This window comes from Trachypithecus francoisi, unplaced genomic scaffold (assembly GCF_009764315.1).
Source record: "Trachypithecus francoisi isolate TF-2019V2 unplaced genomic scaffold, Tfra_2.0 Lachesis_group0, whole genome shotgun sequence".
NCBI lineage: Eukaryota > Metazoa > Chordata > Mammalia > Primates > Cercopithecidae > Trachypithecus > Trachypithecus francoisi.
The window spans coordinates 16,510,099-16,531,019 of NW_022681453.1; the positions used below are offsets into that span (position 1 = coordinate 16,510,099).

Here is a 20,921-nt window from a genome sequence, read left to right on the forward strand (position 1 = left end):
CTCTGTCGCCCAGGCTGGAGTGCAGTGGTGCAGTGGTACAATCTTGGATCTTGGCTCACTGCAACCTCCACATCCTGGGTTCAAGCAATTCTCCTGTCTCAGCCTCCCGAGTAGCTAGGATTACAGGTGCACACCACCATGCCTGGCTAATTTTTGTATTTTCAGTAGAGACGGGCTTTTACCATATTGGCCAGGTTGGTCTCAAACTCCTGACCTTAGGTGATCCATCCACCTCGGTCTCCCAAAATGCTTGGATTACAGGCGTGAGCCCTCACATCCAGGCTCCCTTTTCTTTTGAACCCTGGACTTACCTCCCTTTGCCCTCCTCCTCTGTTCCCCTCAATCTCTTTACTTCTTCTTGATCCTGGTCCTAAATTACTTCCCTTATTTTCTATGAAAAAAATCCATTTTACAGTACCTACGTGATTGTTGCTGCCCCAAGGGTTCTGCACATCTGGCTGCTTGCCTCAGTACACAAGTTATCTGGAGAAGGTCCAGAATCTGTATGATCCCCTACACAACCTCAAACATTATATCGTGTGTCATGAAATACTCAAGACCTACAGGAAATGATTATTAAAATAGCAACACAGGCCAGGCGTGGTGGCTCACGCCTGTAATCCCAGCACTTTGGGAGGCCGAGATGGGCAGATCACGAGGTCAGGAGATTGAGACCATCCTGGCTAACATGGTGAAACCCCGTCTCTACTAAAAAATACAAAAAAAAAAAACAACTAGTCGGGCGAGGTGGCGGGCGCCTGTAGTCCCAGCCACTCGGGAGGCTGAGGCAGGAGAATGGTGTGAACCCGGGAGGCGGAGCTTGCAGTGAGCTGAGATCCGACCACTGCACTCCAGCCTGGGCGACAGAGCGAGACTCCGTCTCAAAAAAAAAAAAAAAATAGCAACACAGTGGCCAGGTATGGTGGCTCACACCTGTAATCCCAATACTTCGGGAGGCCTGGGTGGCAGGATGACTTACAAGGACATCAGTCCTATTAGATTAGGGTACCCTATGACCTCGTTTCACCTTCATTACCTCTTTAAAGGCCCTATCTCAAAAATATAATCACATCGGGGTTAGGACTTCAATATATGAATTTGGGGAAAACCAATTAGTCCACAACACTAGATTTCTAAATTATTTTAAGCGATACATAGTAATTTCAGCTGCAGGTAGCTATAGATGGAAAAAATACTGCATACTATGAAAGAATATAATGACAAAAATCAGTATTTTAGTATATATAGTAAGCACATAAGCCTTAAAAGGGCAGGGGTGTCTGCAGAAGAGCACCTGCAGTGCAGAAATGGGTGACTGACATGGCACCAGTTTCTCAGTGGATGGTTCTGTTGCCTGTCACAGTCATCACTAGAGTCAAAATATTCGTTCCTAAATGTGGCAAGATGCCAGTACACACATTTCTGATTAATGTGCCTTGACGTTTCAATAGGTATTTAATAAATAAAAGTTGGCCTTTTTTTGACAAAGGAGGTTTTTTTTGTTTTTTGTTTTTTGTGATGGAGTCTCACTCTGTTGCCCAGGCTGGAGTGCAATGGCACGGTCTTGGCTCACTGCAACCTCCACCTCCCAGGTTCAAGCAATTCTCCTGCCTCAGCCTCCCGAGTAGCTGGGATTACAGGCACATGCCACCGCACTCAGTGAATTTTTGTATTTTTAGTAGAGACAGAGTTTCACTATGTTGGTGAGACTGGTCTTGAACTCCTGACCTTGTGATCTGTCCGCCTCGGCCTCCCAAAGTGCTGGGATTCAGGTGTGAGCCACAACATCGGCCAACAAAGGAGGTTTTTTAATTATATAAAATCATACTAACATTTCCAACTCAAAGACAGTTAATAATAATTTGGGAGGGCTGGGCATGGTAGCTCACATCTGTAATCCCATCACTTTGGGAGGCCGAGGCGGGCAGATGACAAGGTCAGGAGTTGAAGACCAGCCTGGCCAATATGGTGAAACCCCGTCTCTACTAGAAATACAAAAATTAGCTCAGCGTGGTGGCGCATGCCTGTAGCCCCAGCTACTAGAGAGGCTGAGGCAGGAAAATCGCTTGAACCCAGGAGGTGGAGGTTGCAGTGAGCCGAGATCGTGCCACTGACTCCAGTCTGGGTGACAGAGCGAGACTCCATCTCAAAAAAAAAAAAAAAACAAAAAAATTTAAAAATATATATATATATATATACACACACACATACTAATTTGGGACTACATAAGAAAGCCACATTTAAGGAATCCATGCTCTCTCTTCATTTACTCTACCACTTGATGTAGAGGGACTGTTTTGCTAGAATATAGAACTTGGAAGGCACAGCTTTTCTTTTTGTTGGTGGGGGCAGACAGTCTCACTCTGTCATCCAGAATGGAGTGCAGTGGTGCAATCTTCGCTCACTGCAAACTGCCTCCTAGGTTCAAGTGATTCTCGTGTCTTAGCCTCCCAAGTAGCTGGGATTACAGGCGTGGGCCACTACACTGGCTGAGTTTTTGTATTTTTACTATTTTTTGAGACGGAGTCTCGCTCTTGTTGCCTAAGCTGGAGTGCAATGGCGGGATTTTGGCTCACTGCAACCTATGCCTCCCAGGTTCAAGTGATTCTCCTGCCTTAGCCTCCCAAGTAGCTGGGATTACAGGTGCCTGCCACCATATCCAGCTATTTTTTGTATTTTTAGTCGAGACGAAGCTTCACCATGCTGGCCAGGCTGGTCTTGAACTCCTGACCTCAGGTGATCCGCACACCTCAGCCTCCCAAAGTGCTGGGATTACAGGTGTGAGCCACCACACCTGGCCAAATTTTTGTATTTTTAGTAGAGATGGGGTTTCACAATGTTGGCCAGGCTGATCTCGAACTCCCTACCTCAGGTGAGCAGCCCCCCTCAGCCTCCCAAAGTGCTGGGATTACAGGCATGAGCTACCGTGCCCAGCTATGTTATGTTTTATGTTATGTTATGTTATGTTATGTTATGTTATGTTATATTCAGGCTGAGTCTTGCTCTATAGCGCTGGCTGGAGTGCAGTGGTGCGTTCTCAGCTCACTGACACCTCTGACTCCTGGGTTCAAGCAATTCTCCTGCCTCAGCCACGTCCAGCTAATTTTTGTATTTTTTTGTTTGTCTGAGATGGAGTTTCACGCTTGTTGCCCAGGCTGGAGTGCAATGGCACAATCTCGGCTCACTGTAACCTCCGTCTCCAGAGTTCAAGTGATTCTCCTGCCTCAGCCTCACAAGAAGCTGGGATACAGGCATGTGCCATCATGCCCAGCTAACTTTGTGTGTGTCTTTATTTATTTATTTATTTATTTAATTTTTTTGAGACAGTTTCACTCTTGTTGCCCAGGCTGGAGTGCAATGGTACGATCTCGGTTCACTGCAACCTCCGCCTCCTGGGTTGAAGCAATTCTCCTGCCTCAGCCTCCTGAGTAGCTGGGATTACAGGCGCCTGCCACCACGCCCGTCTAATTTTTGTATTTTTAGTAGAGATGGGGTTTCACCATGTTGGCCAGGTTAGTTTCAAACTCCTGACCTCAGGTGATCCACCCACCCTGGCCTCCCAAAGTGCTGGGATTATAGACATGAGTCACCACACCTGGCCTAATTTTGTATTTTTAGTAGAGATGGGGTTTCACCATGCTGGTCAGGTTGGTCTCGAACTCCTGACCTCAGGTGATCCACTCGCCTTGGCCTCCCAAAGTGGTGGGATTACAGGCCACCTCGCCTGGCCTGAAAAGGGTGTCCTTTAAATGAAGGTCTGAAGAATGTGAGTGAGCAAACAAGAAAGATAATTTTGGTGAGATACAGAAGCAAGAGTCTGATTAGATTCTTACCACTGAGTTTAAAAGGAAAAAAAAAAGTCTGATTAGAATAGGCTTAAGAGGCCAGGTGTTCAAGGCCAGCCTCGCCAACATGGTAAAACCTTGTCTCCACTAAAAACACAAAAATTAGCCAGGCATGGTGGCACACGCCTGTAATCCCAGCTACTCAGAGGCTGAGGTACAGGAATCGTTTGTACCTGGGAGGTGGAGGTAGCAGTGAGCCGAGATCACATCACTGCACTCCCGCCTGGGTGACATAGCCAGACTCTATCTCAGAATAGAAGTAAAGCAACTAGAAACAGCAAATACAAACAGCTCCTTCAAGCAGTTTTGCTTTAAAGGTATGGAGAGAAAAAGGTTGGAGAGAAAACAACAGTCAAAAAAAGTTTATTTTTTAAGAAATAGAGTCAATGATATGTCTTTGCTGAAAGAATAACTGAGTTAAAAGATAAAAGATTATGCAGGAGAGGAGCTAACAGCTAAAAGGATGAAGGGATGGGATCTAGCACAGGTGGATACTGTAAACTCATAGGCAAGTGAGGAATAGATAGTGATGGGATTCTGGAAATTCTCTTGTTTTCCTACTTCTTTGGTTAAACAGGGAACAAGATCATCTGCTAAGGATGAGGAAGGAGGTATAGGAGGTTTTGAGAAGGGGAAGGTATGAAAGACTTATCTAGGAGAACAGAAGTGAACAAAGCATGGAGCATGTGGCTCACACCTGTAATCCCGACACTGGGAGGCCAAGAGAGGAGGATAGTTTGAAACCAGGAGTTTGAGACCAGCCTGGGCAACAAAGGGAGACCTTATCTCTACAAAAAATAAATTAGCTGGGCATGGTGGTGCACACTTGTTGTCCCAGCTACTCAGGAGGCTGAGGCAGGAGGATCCCCTAAACCCACGATTTCAAGGCTGCAGTAAGCTATGATTGTACCAATGCACTCTAGCCCAGCCTGGGCAACAGAAGGAGACCCTGTCTCTCAAATTAATTAATTAATGAGACAGAGTCTTGCTCTTGTCACCCAGGCTGGAGTGCAATGGCGCAATCTCAGCTCACTGCAACCTCCGCTTCCCAGGTTCAAGCAATTCTCCTGCCTCAGCCTCCTGAATAGCTGGGATTATAGTCATCCACCACCATTCCCAGCTAATTTTTAGTATTTTTAGTAAAGACAGAGTTTCACCATCTCGGCCAGGATGCTCTCGAACTCCTGGCCTCAGGTGATTCACCCGCCTCGGCCTCCCAAAGTGCTTGGGATTATAGGTATGAACCACCGTGCCTGGCCTAATATTTATTTTAAAAGGCTGGGCGCAGTGGCTCATGCTGGGAGGCCGAGGCAGGCAGATTACCTGAGGCCAGGAGTTCAAGACCCGCCTGGCCAATATGGTGAAACCTCGTTTCTACTAAAATACAAAAATGAGGCTAAAGCATGAGAATCATTTGAACTCAAGAGGTGGAGGTTGAAGCGAGCCAAGATTGTGCCACTGCACTCTAGCCTGGGCGACAAGGCAAGACTCTGTCTCAAAAAAATTTATTAAAAAAAAACCACGGGAACATAGCATGATTGCTGGTATCAAGAGCCTACTAGAAGTTAATAATCATGAACTGAAAGTAAGATCAGTCAATAAGGCTATCTATTTTCCTCCAACCAGGTTCAGCTATTATTGGTACAGGCACAAAATGGAGAACTGAACTTAACCAAAGTCAGCTTAGCAAAGCAAATAAAAAGGGAAAAGTAAGGCTAGGTATGGTGGCTCACACCTGTAAAACCAGCACACCGGAAGGCCAGGCTAAGCGGATTGCTTGAGCTCAGGAATTCAAGACCAACCTACGCAACATGGCGAAACCCTGTCTCTACTAAAAATACAAAAATTAGCCAGGCATAGTAGCGTGCACCTGTGGTCCCAGCTACTCAGGAGGCTGAGGCAGGAGGATCACTGGAGCCTGGGAAGTTGAGGCTGCAATGAGCCGTGATCATGCCACTGCACTCTAGCATGGGTACAGAGTGAGATCCTGTTTCAAAATAAACAAACAAACAAATAAATAAATAATAAAAACTTAAACAAAGGGAAAAGCAAATTGAGGGTATGTGCCAGGGAATGATTATAATCACTGACTCAGGAATTTAAGGTTAGTAAGGAAGAAGTGAGGAATAGTAAAAAGACTGCAGAATCAAGTCATCCAGGTTTGAGTAGGACAGCAAAGGAGCTGAGAAGACAGCAGGCAGTGGTTGCAGAATGGGACCACTCACTGAAATGATAAAGAGTTGCAATGCTTGTCATAGCAGAGTATGACCATTGGGAGTGAGTGGCTGAAGTAGGGTGGACAACTGGAAGACAAGATTCTTGGAGGAGAGGAGGTCAAAGAATGGAAGGCCAGACATTGGAAGAATCATCTATATGTGGAAATAAGAAGGAACAACCTGGGGATTGTTAGATGACTAAAACAAGGAGGAGCAGTGGCTGGTAAAATATAATAACGTTAAGTTTTATTTTAATTTTTTTTTTAGATAGAATTTCACTCTGTCACCCAGGCTGGAGTATAGTGGAACGATCACAGCTCACTACAGCATTGACCTTCCAGGCTCAAGCAATCTTCTTAACTCAGCCTCCTGAATAGCTAGGACTACATGTGTGCACCATCATGCCCAGCTAATTTTTTTCAATTTTTTGAGAGATGGGGTCTTACTGTGTTGCCCCGGCTGGTCTCAAACTTCTAGGCTCAAGCAATCCTCACACCTCAGCCTCCCAAAGTGCTGGGATTACAGATGTGAGCCACCATGGCCAGCCATAATGCGAAGTTTTAAACTGAAGGTTTCAGGGAGAAGGGAGAGAGAATGGTCTGGAAGCAGCCAGGAGAAACAATAGACATTCACCCATTTCCCGTCAGTGTTACAAGCAAGGTAGAAGAGGAAAGAGCCATTGTTTGAGAAGCCTACAGGGCAAGCCAAGCTTCAGCTACAGCTGGAAAGTGAAAGCTGCACTGAGAGAACAGGGTGAGAATTTGGGGGATTTAGCTGAAGACTAACCAAGAGTTCCAGAGGGTAAAAGAAAGAATCCTTAGAGATAGCAAGGGTAAGTACTTAGGATCCATGCTACTTATGGGCATATGCTCACCTGAACTACTGCAAGTTACTTAATCTCTACTTGTTTCCAGTTTCCTCGTCTGTAAATTGGGGATAATCATGGTATGGACCTCACTGAAAGTGTTATTTTGAAGATTATATTCAACAATACAAGACAGGCATTTAGAAAGTCCTTAAAACTGCACCTAGTACATAGTCTGCACTTAAAAAATGTAACGTATTATTAGAGGATACTTTACGTATGATTACAGGATACTTTCCTGTATCATCCTACTGAATTATTTGAAAAATCTTTTATTTTCATTTAACATTTCAATCTTAAATCCTCAGATTAAGAAATCTGAGGAGGAGGGATAATACCATGTACTTGTCTGTGTCTTCCGCAAGGTTCAAGATTTGAACAATACTGGCAGAGGGCCAAGCAGCAATTCACGAACTAACACCAACTGTGACCTAGGGAGGAGGTATCACTATACTCTCCATCTCCCAGACCTATCCTACAGACGTCAAGGGATTTAACTAATCTTTCAGATGAAAAAAAGGTGCAGGACAGAGATGAACAAAAATGGAAGATAATAGTTTACGGGTATCAAACTAACCTTAATACCTACTCTCAGGATATTGATTCTCTGACCATAACATATTCTTCAACCTCCTTTCAACAGATTTTTGTGTAGAATGACAACAAAAGCTTTCTGAAAACATAAATGAGCCGATTTTCTCAAAGACAAAGATTAAGGGATAGAAAAGCAATTCCTAGCACTATAATAGGTCAGATGACAATTTCAAATCAAGAAACCTTCCTAAAACAAGGAAATATGAAAGAACAATGTGATACATACCACTTGCCTAGCAGTTTTGAAACACATTAACATTCCACTGTACTACCAAATAAATTCCACATTTATTAAAAAGTCAAACACTTTAAGAAAAACTTTCATAAAATATATTTACCAGTTTTATGAAAAAAAGGGGAGCCTTCTCAGGAACAATCTTTTTAAAAAAAAAAAAAAAAGATGTGCATATGCAATAAATATTTACTGAGTGCCTATGTGTCCAGCAGTGTTTGAGGTAACAGTCATATATTAACATCTCTAACTCAATTTAAAAAATAGCATAACCACCTAAGGAAATTTTGCATTAAAAATTTCAAAAGGTCAAAAACCTGGAAAGTTTACCCAAACTTATTTTTAAACCAATATGGACTATATCAGAAAAAAGGGCAAAATATTACCAACCTAGTACCACATAAGAAAATACAAACAGATTTCCCATATTTGGAAAGCGTTCTTTTTTTTTTTGAGATGGAGTCTCGCTCTGTTGCCCAGGCTGGAGTGCAGTGGCACGATCCTGGCTCACTGAAACCTCCGCCTCCTGGGTTCAAGTGATTCTCCTGCCTCAGCCTCCCAAGTAGCTGGGACTACAGGGGCGCACTACTGCACCTGGCTAATTCTTTTGTATTTTTAGTAGACACAGGTTTCACCATGTTAGCCAGACTAGTCTCGAGCTCCTGACCTCGTGATCCGCCCGCCAAGACCCCCCAAAGTGCTGGAATAACAGGTGTGAGCCACTGCGCCTGGCCAGCATTCATTTTTTTTAACAACCAAAAGAAATGCCATATAAAATGATATGAAGTACTATTTTACATCTAAATTCCATGTTATTAAGATATTGGTGGAAAAGAGGCATGTACAGAGTGCCTTTCTCCCAGCAGCCTATCTGTGAACTGTCTCTAGAAAATAAGGAGAAAAAGCCAAGGCAATGCTCAGTCTCTGACCAGAGAACGCCACTTCCAGTACCCAAACTGAGGAAATAATTCAAGTGGCTCAAAAAGGTATATGTAAGAGTTAATGGCGGCATAAGCCAGAATACCAGAAACAGGAATATGAAAAATCATTTTCTGAAGCTGTAATTATAAACATGAAAAAATAGTAATGACATAAATGCAAACAAACTGCATCAATTATAGCAATATAAAATATGTACATACATACTCAGAACTTAAAAACAGAATAAAGAAACTATAGGTAATTTTACTTTTAGATAATATTCTGTGATGGGAGCTTATCTTTTTATTCAACATATCTGTTTTTTCAATATATTCCTATCTTAAAACAGCATTTTAGTAGTATGTTATGAAATAGAACACATACCTGATACTCGTCTATTAAATCTGCTAGGAATTGGAACTGCAAAATAAAGAAGCAACATTTAGTCATTATTATGTCACCAGGCCCCATCTTTATCCTCCCTTTTTGCAAGTCTTTTACAATAGACCTAAGTCCCTCAAAACCAAGCAGTGGGCGATTTCATAGTCTTCCAAACTCAATCACAAATAGTTGTTCAATGTGATCATGTTAAGACAATATAAGAAATACAACATTTCTTTGAAAACAAACTCTTTATACCTTCAATATACTCAATCTGGCAATTTTATTTCTGCTCACATCTACATTCCATCTAATTTGTATCACTCCACTAGAATAAGAAGTCTACCAAATTTATTGATAATGTTATGATATAAAATAGTGAAATTTTCTTTTTTTTTTGAGATGGAGTCTCACTCTGTCACCTGGGCTGGAGTGCGGTGGCAAAATCTTGGCTCATTGCAAGCTCCGCCTCCAAGATTCATGCCATTCTATGGCCTCAGCCTCCCGCATAGCTGGGACTACAGGTGCCCGCCACCAGGCCCAGCTATTATTTTTGTACTTTTTTAATAGAGATGGGGTTTCACTGTGTTAGCCAGGATGGTCTCCATCTCCTGACCTCGTGATCCACCCATCTCGGCCTCCCAAAGTGCTGGGATTACAGGCGTGAGCCATTGCACCCAGCCCGAAATTTTCTTCTTTAATATCCTTTAGGTCGAGTGAGATGGTTCACACCTGTCATCCCAGCGCTTTGGGAGCCCAAGGTAAGCAGATCACTTAAGGTCAGGAGTTCAAGATCAGCCTGGCCAACATGGTGAAAACCCATCTCTATTAAAAATACAAGAAAACCCAGCCAGGCATGGTGGCATATGCCTGCAATCCCAGCTACTCAGAAGGCTGAGGTATGAGAATCACTTGAACCCAGGAGGTAGAGATTGCAGTGAGCTGAGATCCTGCCACCGCACTCTAGCCTTGGTGACGGAGGGAGACTCTGTCTCAATTAAAAAAAAAAAAGGCCGGGCGCGGTGGCTCAAGCCTGTAATCCCAGCACTTTGGGAGGCCGAGACAGGCAGATCACGAGGTCAGGAGATCGAGACTATCCTGGCTAACATGGTGAAACCCCGTCTCTACTAAAAAATACAAAAAACTAGCCGGGCGAGGTGGTGGGCGCCTGTAGTCCCAGCTACTCGGGAGGCTGAGGCAGGAGAATGGCGTAAACTCGGGAGGCAGAGCTTGCAATGAGCTGAGATCCAGCCACTGCACTCCAGTCCGGGCGACAGAGCAAGACTCCGTCTCAAAAAAAAAAAAAAAAAAAAAAAAGTAATAAATAAATAAAACAAGTAATAAAGTTCTTTAAAGATAATCCTCAGACCTGCTAGATAATAGCATTTATACTGCATTTTAAAATAACTTAGGCCAGGCGTGGTGGCTCATGTCTGTAATTCCAATACTTTGGGAGGCCAAGGCAGGTGGAACACCCAAGGTCAGGAGTTCAAGACTAGCCTGGCCAACATGGTGAAACCCAGTCTCTACTAAAAATACAAAAATTAGCCGGTGTGATGGTGTATGCCTGTAATCCCAGCTACTTGGGAGGCTGAGTCAGGAGAACAGCTTGAACCCAGGTGACGAAGGTTGCAGTGAGCCAAGATTGCGCCACTGCACTCCAACCTGGGTGACAGAATGAGACTCCATCTAAAAAAAAATAAAAAATAAAAATAAACATAGGCCAGGCGCAGTGGTTCACGCCTGTAATCCCAGCACTTTGGGAGGCCGAGGCAGACAGATCACGAGGTCAGGAAATCGAGACCATTCTGGCTAACATGGTGAAACCTCATCTCTACTAAAAATACAAAAAATTAGATGGGCGTAGTGGCGGGTGCCTGTAGTCCAGCTACTCAGGAGGCTGAGGCAGAATGGCGTGAACCCAGGAGGCGGAGACTGCAGTGACCCAAGATCGTATCACTGTATTCCAGCCTGGGCGACAGAGCAAGATTCTATCTCAAAATAAAATAAAGTAAAATAAAATAAAATAAAATAAAAATATAATAACTTAGAGTATTACACTAAAATTAAAAGTAAATTAAGTTATACTTCCCCCTGCCAATATGGGTGAGTTTTCACCTGCCCATGGACAGTACATTAATCAGGAAAATGTACCACATGTCTTTATGTCAAAAAAAAACCCAAAAACTTTTTTTTTGACTTTTCACTTATCATTTTATTTCTGTTACCTAAATTCTCACTAGTAAACCATATTATCTGCATAAGGTTTTTTCCTAACCTTCAAAGCTTAATCTGATTATTTTTATTTATTTATTTATTTTTTTGAGACAGAATCTCACTGTGTCGCCCAGGCTGAGGTGCAGTGGCACAATCTTGGCTCACTGCAACCTCCATCTCCAGGTTCAAGCAATTCTCCTGTTTCAGCCTCCTGAGTAGCTGGGATTACAGGCGCCCACAACCATGCCTGGCTAATTTTAGTATTTTTAGTAAAGATGGGGTTTCTCTATTTTGGCCAGGCTGGTCTTGAACTCCTGACCTCAAGTGACCCACCCGCTGCAGACTCCCAAAGTGCTGGGATCATGGGCATGAGCCATCACATCCGGCCAAGATTATTTTTATTTTTTAAAAAACACGTTAAGACTTCCTGCCCTTTAAGAAAGAGAAATATGAGTATTAGGTAAAAACAAACTGAAGATGGCTCAGGGAGACAAATAAAATTAATGTAAGGCCTCTGTAACAAAAATAGTCCCAGGAAGGAGGCAAATGCTCATTTATCATATGACTAGAATTATTTAAAACCAGTAGCCAATAATTTCCTTTGATCATTTGAAACACATGTGCCTGGACAGGCCTTGTGCCTCACGCGTGTAATGCCAGCACTTTGGGAGGCTAAGGCAGGTGGATCGCTTGAGCCCAGGAGTTTGAGACCAGCCCAGGCAATACAACAAAATCCCATCTCTACCAAAAACAAACAAACAAACAAAAAATTAGCTGGGAATTGTGCCATGGGCCTGTAGTTCCAGTTATTCGGGGGGCTAAGGTGAAAGGATCTCCTAAGCCCAGGGAGGCAGAGGCTGCAGTGAGCCGTGATCACACAACCACACTCCAGCCTGTCACTCAGGCAGACAGATGATATACCACTTTAGGTCATCAACCCAGATCTCGTGAGATTTCTATAATTAAAGCCCCAGTGAACATGACTACATTACCTAAAATTGTAAAACACACAATGAAACAATTTACCATGGGTGCTCTAAGGGAATATCTCAAAGGGTTAGAGATCATGATTACAGAACTATTTTTTTTTTTTTTTTTTTTGAGACGGAGTCTTGCTCTGTCACCCAGGCTGGAGTGCAGTGGCCGGATCTCAGCTCACTGCAAGCTCCGCCTCCCAGGTTCACGCCATTCTCCTGCCTCAGCCTCCCAAGTAGCTGGGACTACAGGCGCCCGCCACCTCGCCCGGCTAGTTTTTTGTATTTTTTAGTAGAGACGGGGTTTCACCGTGTTAGCCAGGATGGTCTCGATCTCCTGACCTTGTGATCCGCCCGTCTCGGCCTCCCAAAGTGCTGGGATTACAGGCTTGAGCCACCGCGCCCGGCCTACAGAACTATTATAAAATAAGAACAGTATATTTAAAACAAAGACATAAAAAAGCAAAAAAATTTAAAAAAATAAAAAAGGAAGCAAAAGCATAAAGAAAAATTAAGATATGATTAAAAATGACCAGAGATGGGAGGATTGCTTAAGGCTTGAAGCTTGAGGCTAACCTGGGCAGCATGGAGAAACCTTGTCTCTACAAAAAATACAAAAATAAGCCAGACACAGTGGCATAAGCCTACTGTCCCAGCTACTCAGGAGAGAGAATCACATGAGCCCAAAGAGGTCAAGGTTGCAATAAGCCGTCATCACACCACTGCACTCCACTCCAGCTTGGGTCACACAGTGAGACTTTGTCTCAAAAAACAAACAAAAATTTAAAATAAAATTTAAAAAAACAGGGAAACTTGGAAAAAACTGAACTTCTATGGAAAAAAGCAGTCATTGAAATTAAAAACTGTAGTGCCAGGCACTCTCTCTCAGAACATAACATCTTAAAATGCTGGAAAAATAATTGTAAAACATGACCAATAACCTATCACAATAATATTAATTTACATATACATATAAATTAAAAGGGAAATTAGAAAATACCTTGAAACAAATAAAAACAAAAACAATATAACAAAATTTAGGGGATGCACCAAAAGCAGTGCTAAGAGTGAAATACATGGTTACGAATGCCTACAATTAAAAAAAGAAGTATTTCTTCTTTTTTGAGACAGAGTCTTGCTCTGTTGCCCAGTCTGGAGTGCAGTGGTGTGATCTCGGCTCACTGCAACCTTTGCCTCCTGGGTTTAAGCAATTCTCCTGCCTCAGCCTCCTATGTAGCTGGGATTACAGGCGTGTGCCACCATGCTCGACTAATTTTTATATTTTTAGTAGAGACGAGATTTCACCATGTTGGCCAGGCTGGTCTCGAACTCCTGACCTGAAGTGATCTGCCCACCTCGGCCTCCCAAAGTGCAGAAATTACAGCGTGAGCCACGGTGCCTGTCCTGCAACTATTACTATTATTATTATTATTATTGTTTGTTTTGAGACAGAGTTTTGTTCTTGTTTCCCAGGCTGGAGTGCAATGGCACAATCTTGGCTCACTGCAGCCTCCACTGGTTCAAGCAATTCTCCTGCCTCAGCCTCCCGAGTAGCTGGGATTACAGGCACCTGCCACTAGGCCTGGCTAATTTTTTTTTTTTGTATTTTTAGTAGTAATGGGATTTCGACATGTTGGCTATGTCGAACTCCTGGCCTCAGATGATCCACTCACCTTGGCCTCACAAAGTGCTAGGATTACAGGCGTGAGCCACCATGCCCGGCCTGATTTTTGTATTTTTAGTAGAGACAGGACTTCACCATGTTAGCCAGACTGGTCTCAAACTACTGACCTCAAGTGATCCGCCCACATAGGCATCCTAAAGTGCTGGGATTACAGGTGTGAGCCACCGCATCTGGCCTTATATTGTTCTTCTTTATTAATTCTTTCATCTCTGAATTTAAAAAAATAAAAAATAGCTCAATATTGGTTGGTGCCTAATACACATTCATTCATTCAAAAAATAGTTTCTGAGCCTTCTCATAACTGGCACTGTGCTATCCAGCAAGGAAATAAAGATGATTTAATATGTTCCCTTGTCTACAAAGACCTTTTAGGATCTAGTGGAAAAATCAACAACAAAATCATAATAGTGTGATATATACTAGAACAATGGCAAGTACAGAGTGCTCTGTGAGAGAGAGAGGAGATAGGTCCTGGGTTCAGAAACCATGTCTAACTACATTTGGGCTAGAAGGTAAATGAGCTTGTGATTTCAAGAAATGAAAGCAGTGTGTTATGGCATGAGTATAAGCAATGTGGGAAAAGAGTACAGATATCACGGTAAACCAGATATCACGGTAAACCAATCTGGAAGCCATGCTGTGGCACAGCAATATTCAGAAGACTTAAACTGGTTGTTCCTCTGTATCCCCTGTCTCCTTCACCTGAGAGAGGGGGGCAGGAACAAATATATAAAGTACTTGATAAAGATTCTCTTGGAGGGGATTGAAAAGCCTGTAGTAGTAGTCTGGAGACTACTACTACAAAACATTAGCTGTGTGTGGTGGCAGGCATCTGTAGTCCCAGCTACTCGGGAGGCTGAGGCAGGAAAATGGCGTGAACCTGGGAGGCGGAACTTGCAGCGAGCCAAGATCTCACCACTGTACTCCAGCCTGGGCGACAGAGCAAGTCTCCATCTCAAAAAAACAAAAAACAAAAAACCCTGTCTCTAAAAAAAATACAAAACAAATTTAACTGGGCATGGTGGCGGGTGCCTGTAATCCCAGCTACTTGGGAGGCTGAGGCAGGAGATTCAGTCTGGAGACTAGTGATCAAAACTTAATGGGAGAGGAAGCCGTAATTGAGAAAACGGGAAAGAAAGATCCCTCTATCCAGAACCAAGCAATGACAAGGAAGTCCTCCAGTACAGAATACCTTTCCTCTTAATCTATTGATTCTGGTCAGGCGCAGCGGTGGCTCACACCTGTAATTCCAGCACTTTGGGAGGCTGAGGCGGGTGGATCACCTGAGGTCAGGAGTTTGAGACCAGCCTGGCCAACATGGCAAAATGCCGTCTCTAATAAAAATACAAAATTAGTCAGGTGTGGTGGCTGGCGCCTATAATCCCCGCTACTCCAGAGGCTGAGGCAGGAGAATCACTTGAACCTTGGGGGGCGGAGGGTGCAGTGAGCCAAAATCGTACCACTTCACTCCAGCCTGGGCATAAGAGCGATACTCCGTCTCGGGGAAAAAAAAAAATCCATTGATTCTGCACATGCAGGCTCCCTGCTTCCACTCATACCCTGACACCTCCAGTCCTGAACAGCTGTAAGAACGCTGGAAAAAGGGTGAGACTTGGGTACCTCAAACAAGGTGGAATTGAGCAGAATCATTTTTTTTTTGTTTTTGTGTGTGGTTTTCGTTTTATTTTTGAGACAGTTTTGGTCTGTTGCCCAGGTTGCAGTACAGTGGCGTGATCTTGGCTCACTGCAACCTCCGCCTCCTGGGTTCAAGCAATTCTCGTGCCTCAGCCACCTGAGTAGCTGGGACTACAGGTGCGCACCACTATGCCTGGCTAATTTATGTATTTTTTTATCGAGATGAGTTTCGCTCTTATTGCCCAGGCTTGAGTGTAATGGCACAGTCTCAGCTCACTGCAACCTCCACCTCCCAGGTTCAAGCGAATCTCCTGCCTCAGCCTCCCAAGTAGCTGGGATTACAGGCACCCGCCACCATGCTCAGTTAAATTTGTTTTGTATTTTTTTTAGAGACAGGGTTTTTTGTTTTTTGTTTTTTTGAGATGGAGACTTGCTCTGTCGCCCAGGCTGGAGTACAGTGGTGAGATCTTGGCTCGCTGCAAGTTCCGCCTCCCAGGTTCACGCCATTTTCCTGCCTCAGCCTCCCGAGTAGCTGGGACTACAGATGCCTGCCACCACACACAGCTAATGTTTTGTATTTTTAGTAGAGACGGGGTTTCACTGTGTTAGCCAGGATGGTCTCAATCTCCCGACCTCGTGATCCGCCCACCTTGGCCTCCCCAAGTGCTGGGATTACAGGCATGAGCCACCGCCCCCAGCCTGTTTTTAGAGATAGTTTCACCATGTTGGCCAGGCTGGTCTTGAACTCCTGACAGGTGATCCACCTGCCTCAGCCTCCCAAAATGCTAGGATTACAGGCGTGAGCCACCGTGCCTGGCCTGTTAATTTTTGTTTTTTTAGTAGAGACAGGGTTTTGCCACATTGGCCAGGCTGGTCATGAACTCCTGGCCTCAAGTGATCCGCCCACCTTGGCTTCCCAAAGTGCTGGGATTACAGGTGTTAGCCATCGCGCCTGGCCAAGCAGAACCATTTTGAAATGTTCACTGTGAGTGGATCAGCAGCGGACACAGCACTTCTGTTACAATATGAAGTACCTGGACCAAAAGAAGTCATTGCAGACTAGATTATATAAAGATCACTTTGGCTATAGTTGATAGACAAAGGTAGTGGCTTAGGTTAGATGTGTGGCTTATGAACAGAAGGAAAACAAATAGATTCCAGAGATGAGAAAAAATCTATACAGTTTAGGCCGAGTGCAGTAGCTTACACCTGTAATCCCAGCACTCTGGGAGGCTGAGGCGGGTGGATCACTTGAGGTCAGAAGTTCAAGACTAGCCTGGCAAATATGGTGAAACCCTGTCTCTATTAAAAATACAAAAAAAAATTAGCTAGGGGTGGTGGCGCACTCCTGTAATCCTAGCTACTCACGAGTCTGAGGTAGAAGAATCACTTAACTTGGGAGGCAGAGGTTGCGGTGAGCCAAGATTGCGCCACTGCACTCCAGCCTCGGTGACAGAGCAAGACTCCATTTCAAAAAAAAAAAAAAACTGTATAGTTTAGTGACAGACTCAATGTGTCAGTGCTTGCTCTACAAATGCCAATCAAATGCAATTACATCTCTACAACTATAAAAGACAAAGTATTCAATATGGCTCTCATTCAATCTATAAATAAGGATGTTGTCATAAATTCTAAAATCATAAAATGTCAGAGTTACAAAGTATCTATGAAGTCATCTGGTCTGGCCATGACAAGTAGGCTTTCATCTCACATAGCAACTCTAGTTGAAGTCGCAGATCCACCCGAATCATTCTAGACTCTTTCCTCTCTTTCACTACTCACATCTACTTCATTAACAATTCCATCTGTTCTCCCTCCCACTTCATCTCTCAAATCAGTCTACCTTCCTTGATCTCTACTGTCATCCTAGTCTGAGGCACATCATTTCTTGCTTGGATGACTTGCAGTAGCCTCAAAACCTTTTTTCCCATTGTCAATCAATTCTCTTCACACTTATCAGAGTGATCTTAACATTGAGAAGGACAATTTGACAGTCTCTGTTAAAATTTTAAATGTAAACTGCCTTTAACCCAGGAACAATTCCAGTTCTAGGAATATGTTCTCAACAAAACTCACATATGGAGAGAAATACATGTGTTGTGTGTGTGTATACACATACACACACACATGTAGATGAATATATACATATATTTGTGTATATAATCATCCCTCAGTATCCGTGGGGAACTGGTTCCAGATCCCCATGGATACCAAAATCTGAAGACACTCAGATCTGAAGATACTCAAAAATGTAGAACAGCACAGTATTTGCATATAACCCATGCATATCTTACTGTGTACTTTATTTTTTTGAGACAGAGTCTTGCTATGTCACCCAGGCTGGAGTGTAGTGGCACGATCTCAGCTCAACGCAAGCTCCCCCTCCCAGGTTCACGCCATTCTGCTGCCTCAGCCTCCCCAGCAGCTGGGACTACAGGTGGCCACCACCATGCCCGACTAATTTTTTTGTATTTTTAGTAGAGACGGGGTTTCACCGTGTTAGCCAGGATGGTCTCGATCTCCTGACCTCATGATCAGCCCGCCTTGGCCTCCCAAAGTGCTGGGATTATAGGCATGAGTACAAACCTCTATGTAGCCATTTAAATGTATGCAATGGGCCTGTAAGAATTGACATGGGCCCGGGAGCAGTGGCTCATGCTTATAATCTCAGCATTTTAGGAGGCCAAGGCGGGAGGATCATTTGAGCTCGGGAGTTTGAGACCAGCCCACAGAACACAGAAAGACCCCATGTCTTTACAAAAATTTTAAAAATTAGCCAGACAAGGTGGCATGCACTTGATTCCCAGCTACTCAGGGGGCTGGAGTGGGGATCCATTGAGCCCAGGAGGTCGAGACTGCGGTGAGCCATGACTGTACCACTGCACTTCAACCTGGGCAACAGAGGGAGACTATCTCTTAATTTTAATCTTAAAAAAAAAAAAAAAGGGGCAGGTGTAGTGGCTCAAGTCTGTAATCCCAGCACTTTGGGAGGCCAAGATGGAGCGATTACCAGCCTGGGCAATGTAATAAGACCTCGTCTCTCCAAAAACAAGCAAACAAAAAAAAATTAATTAGTCAGGTACAGTGGCTAATGACTGTAGTCACAGCTACCTCAGATGCTGAGGTGGGAGGATGGCTTGAACCTGGAAGGTCAAGGTTGCAGTGAACTGCGATCATGCCACTGTACTCAAGCCTGGGTGACAGAGCAAAAGACCCTGTCAATCATAAAAAGGAATCATTACTGACTTATGTGACTTGGATGAACCCCAAAAATACTTAAATAAAAGCAGTCAGACACACACACAAAAATCACATATTGTATGATTCCTTTTATATGAAATATCCAGAATAGTTAACCCATAGAGGCAAGCCAACTGATGGTTGCCAAGAGATGAAAGGAGGGGAGAATTAAAAGTGATTATTTATTGGGTACAGGTTGTTCTTCTGAGGGAATGAAAAGATGTTGCAACTAGAGAGCTGCAGTGGGTGCATAACATTGTGAATGTGCTAAATGCCACAAAATTATATACTTTAAAAAGATTAATTATATGTTGTTCGAATTTCACCTCAATTTTAAAAAAAAAGGCATTATGCAAAGTCCAAAAGTAAGCCAGGCTCAAAAAAGATCACATATTGAATGATTCCATTTATGTAAAATGCCCAGAAAAGTTAAAACTAGAAAAACACAAAGTAGATTAGCCGTAGGCTGGGATTGCAGAGGGAATGGGGAGTGACTGCAAATAGACACAAAAGAGGGAACTTTTGGGGGTGAAAAATGTTCTCAAAGTGTGGTGATAGCTGTACAAGTCTGTAAGTTTACTAAAAAATTGTACGCTTAAAATGGGTGAATTGTATGATATATAAATTACATCTCAATAAAGCACTTAAAAAAAAAAAACTATTGAAAGTCCTTCACCGTGAGTCATGTAAATCTTAAGTACTAGGAAAATAGGAAGAAAAAGAAACAAAGAGATGCGGAAATAAGCAGGAAGAACTAGGACATTTTTCATCCATTTAGTAAAATATTTACTATATGCTAGACATTGAGATTAGGGAGGGAGCAAAACAAACCATCTGTCCTCATGGAGCTTATAATCTAATTGTGACTAACAATAAACAAGCACATCCTACAACACAATGCAGCAATGACTCAGGTTCTGAGGTGTAGTAACAAGAAAACAATTTACCACATCCTTTATTCATTTGGTGTTACAGGCAATTTTGAGCAGAAAAAGCTTTTTTTTTTTTTTTTTGAGACAGAGTCTCACTCTGTCGCCCAGGCTGGAGTGCAGTGGCGCGATCTCGGCTCACTGCAAGCTCCGCCTCCTGGGTTCACGTCATTCTCCTGCCTCAGTCTCCTGAGTAGCTGGGACTACAGGTGCCCGCCAAAATGCCTGGCTAATTTTTTGTATTTTTAGTAGAGACGGGGTTTCACCGTGTTAGCCAGGATGGTCTCGATCTCCTGACCTCGTGATCTGCCCGCTTCGGCCTCCCAAAGTGCTGGGATTACAGGTGTGAGCCACCACGCCTGGCCGTTTTGTTTTATTTTTAAGACAGAGTCTCGCTCTGTTGCCCAGGTTGGAATGCAATGGTGCGATCTCTGCTCAACGCAGCCTCCACCTCCCATGTTCAAGTGATTTTCCCGCCTCAGCCTCCCAAGTAGCTGGGAAACTACAGGCACCCACCACCATGCCTGGCTAATTTTTGTATTTTCAGTAGACACAGGGTTTTGCCATGTCAGCCAGGTTGGTCTCGAACTCCTGACCTCAGATGATCTGCCCACCTCAGCCTCCCAAAGTGCTGGAATTATATGCATGAGCCACTGCGCCCGGCTTTCAATTTACCAGTTCTAAAGCCCCTTGATATTCAGACGGTGCTGGCATGGTTTTGTGATGTGAGATATAAATATATACACACACACACTCAAACATACATACATACACGCACATATACATACATATAAAGTATACGACATACATACATATTTTATATATCATATATATATGACTTAGCTTATACCTGACAAAGAGTAAGTTAACTTTATTATGCTTTAAAAAAGAAGCTGGACGGGCAAGGTGGCTCATACCTGTAATCCCAGCACTTTGGGAGGCTGAGGCTGGCGGATCATGAGGTCAGGAGATCGAGACCATCCTAGCTAACACAGTGAAACCCCATCTCTACTAAAAATACAAAAAATTAGCCAGGCATGGTGGCGGGCGCCTGTAGTTCCAGCTACTCGGGAGGCTGACGCAAGAGAATTGCTTGAACCTGGGAGGTGGAGGTTGCAGTCAGCCGAGATCACGCCACTGCACTCCAGCCTGGGCAAACAGAGCAAGACTCCATCTCAGAAAAAAAAA

The 20,921-nt window shown here is 43.6% G+C and overlaps 1 protein-coding gene across 3 annotated transcripts in view; it reads right to left on the minus strand.

The window, feature by feature from the left end:
• Positions 1 to 20,921, minus strand: part of PRKAR2A (protein kinase cAMP-dependent type II regulatory subunit alpha) — a 102,995-nt gene that overhangs the window by 53,069 nt on the left and 29,005 nt on the right. For 2 of the 3 annotated variants that reach the window (XM_033206577.1, XM_033206567.1), the window contains exon 2: positions 9,058 to 9,093. The exons of the other annotated variant lie outside the window; for it this stretch is intronic. In XM_033206577.1, the coding sequence (XP_033062468.1) occupies positions 9,058 to 9,093 (36 nt within the window). The remainder of the gene's footprint in view (positions 1 to 9,057; positions 9,094 to 20,921) is intronic. 3 annotated transcript variants of the gene reach the window in all.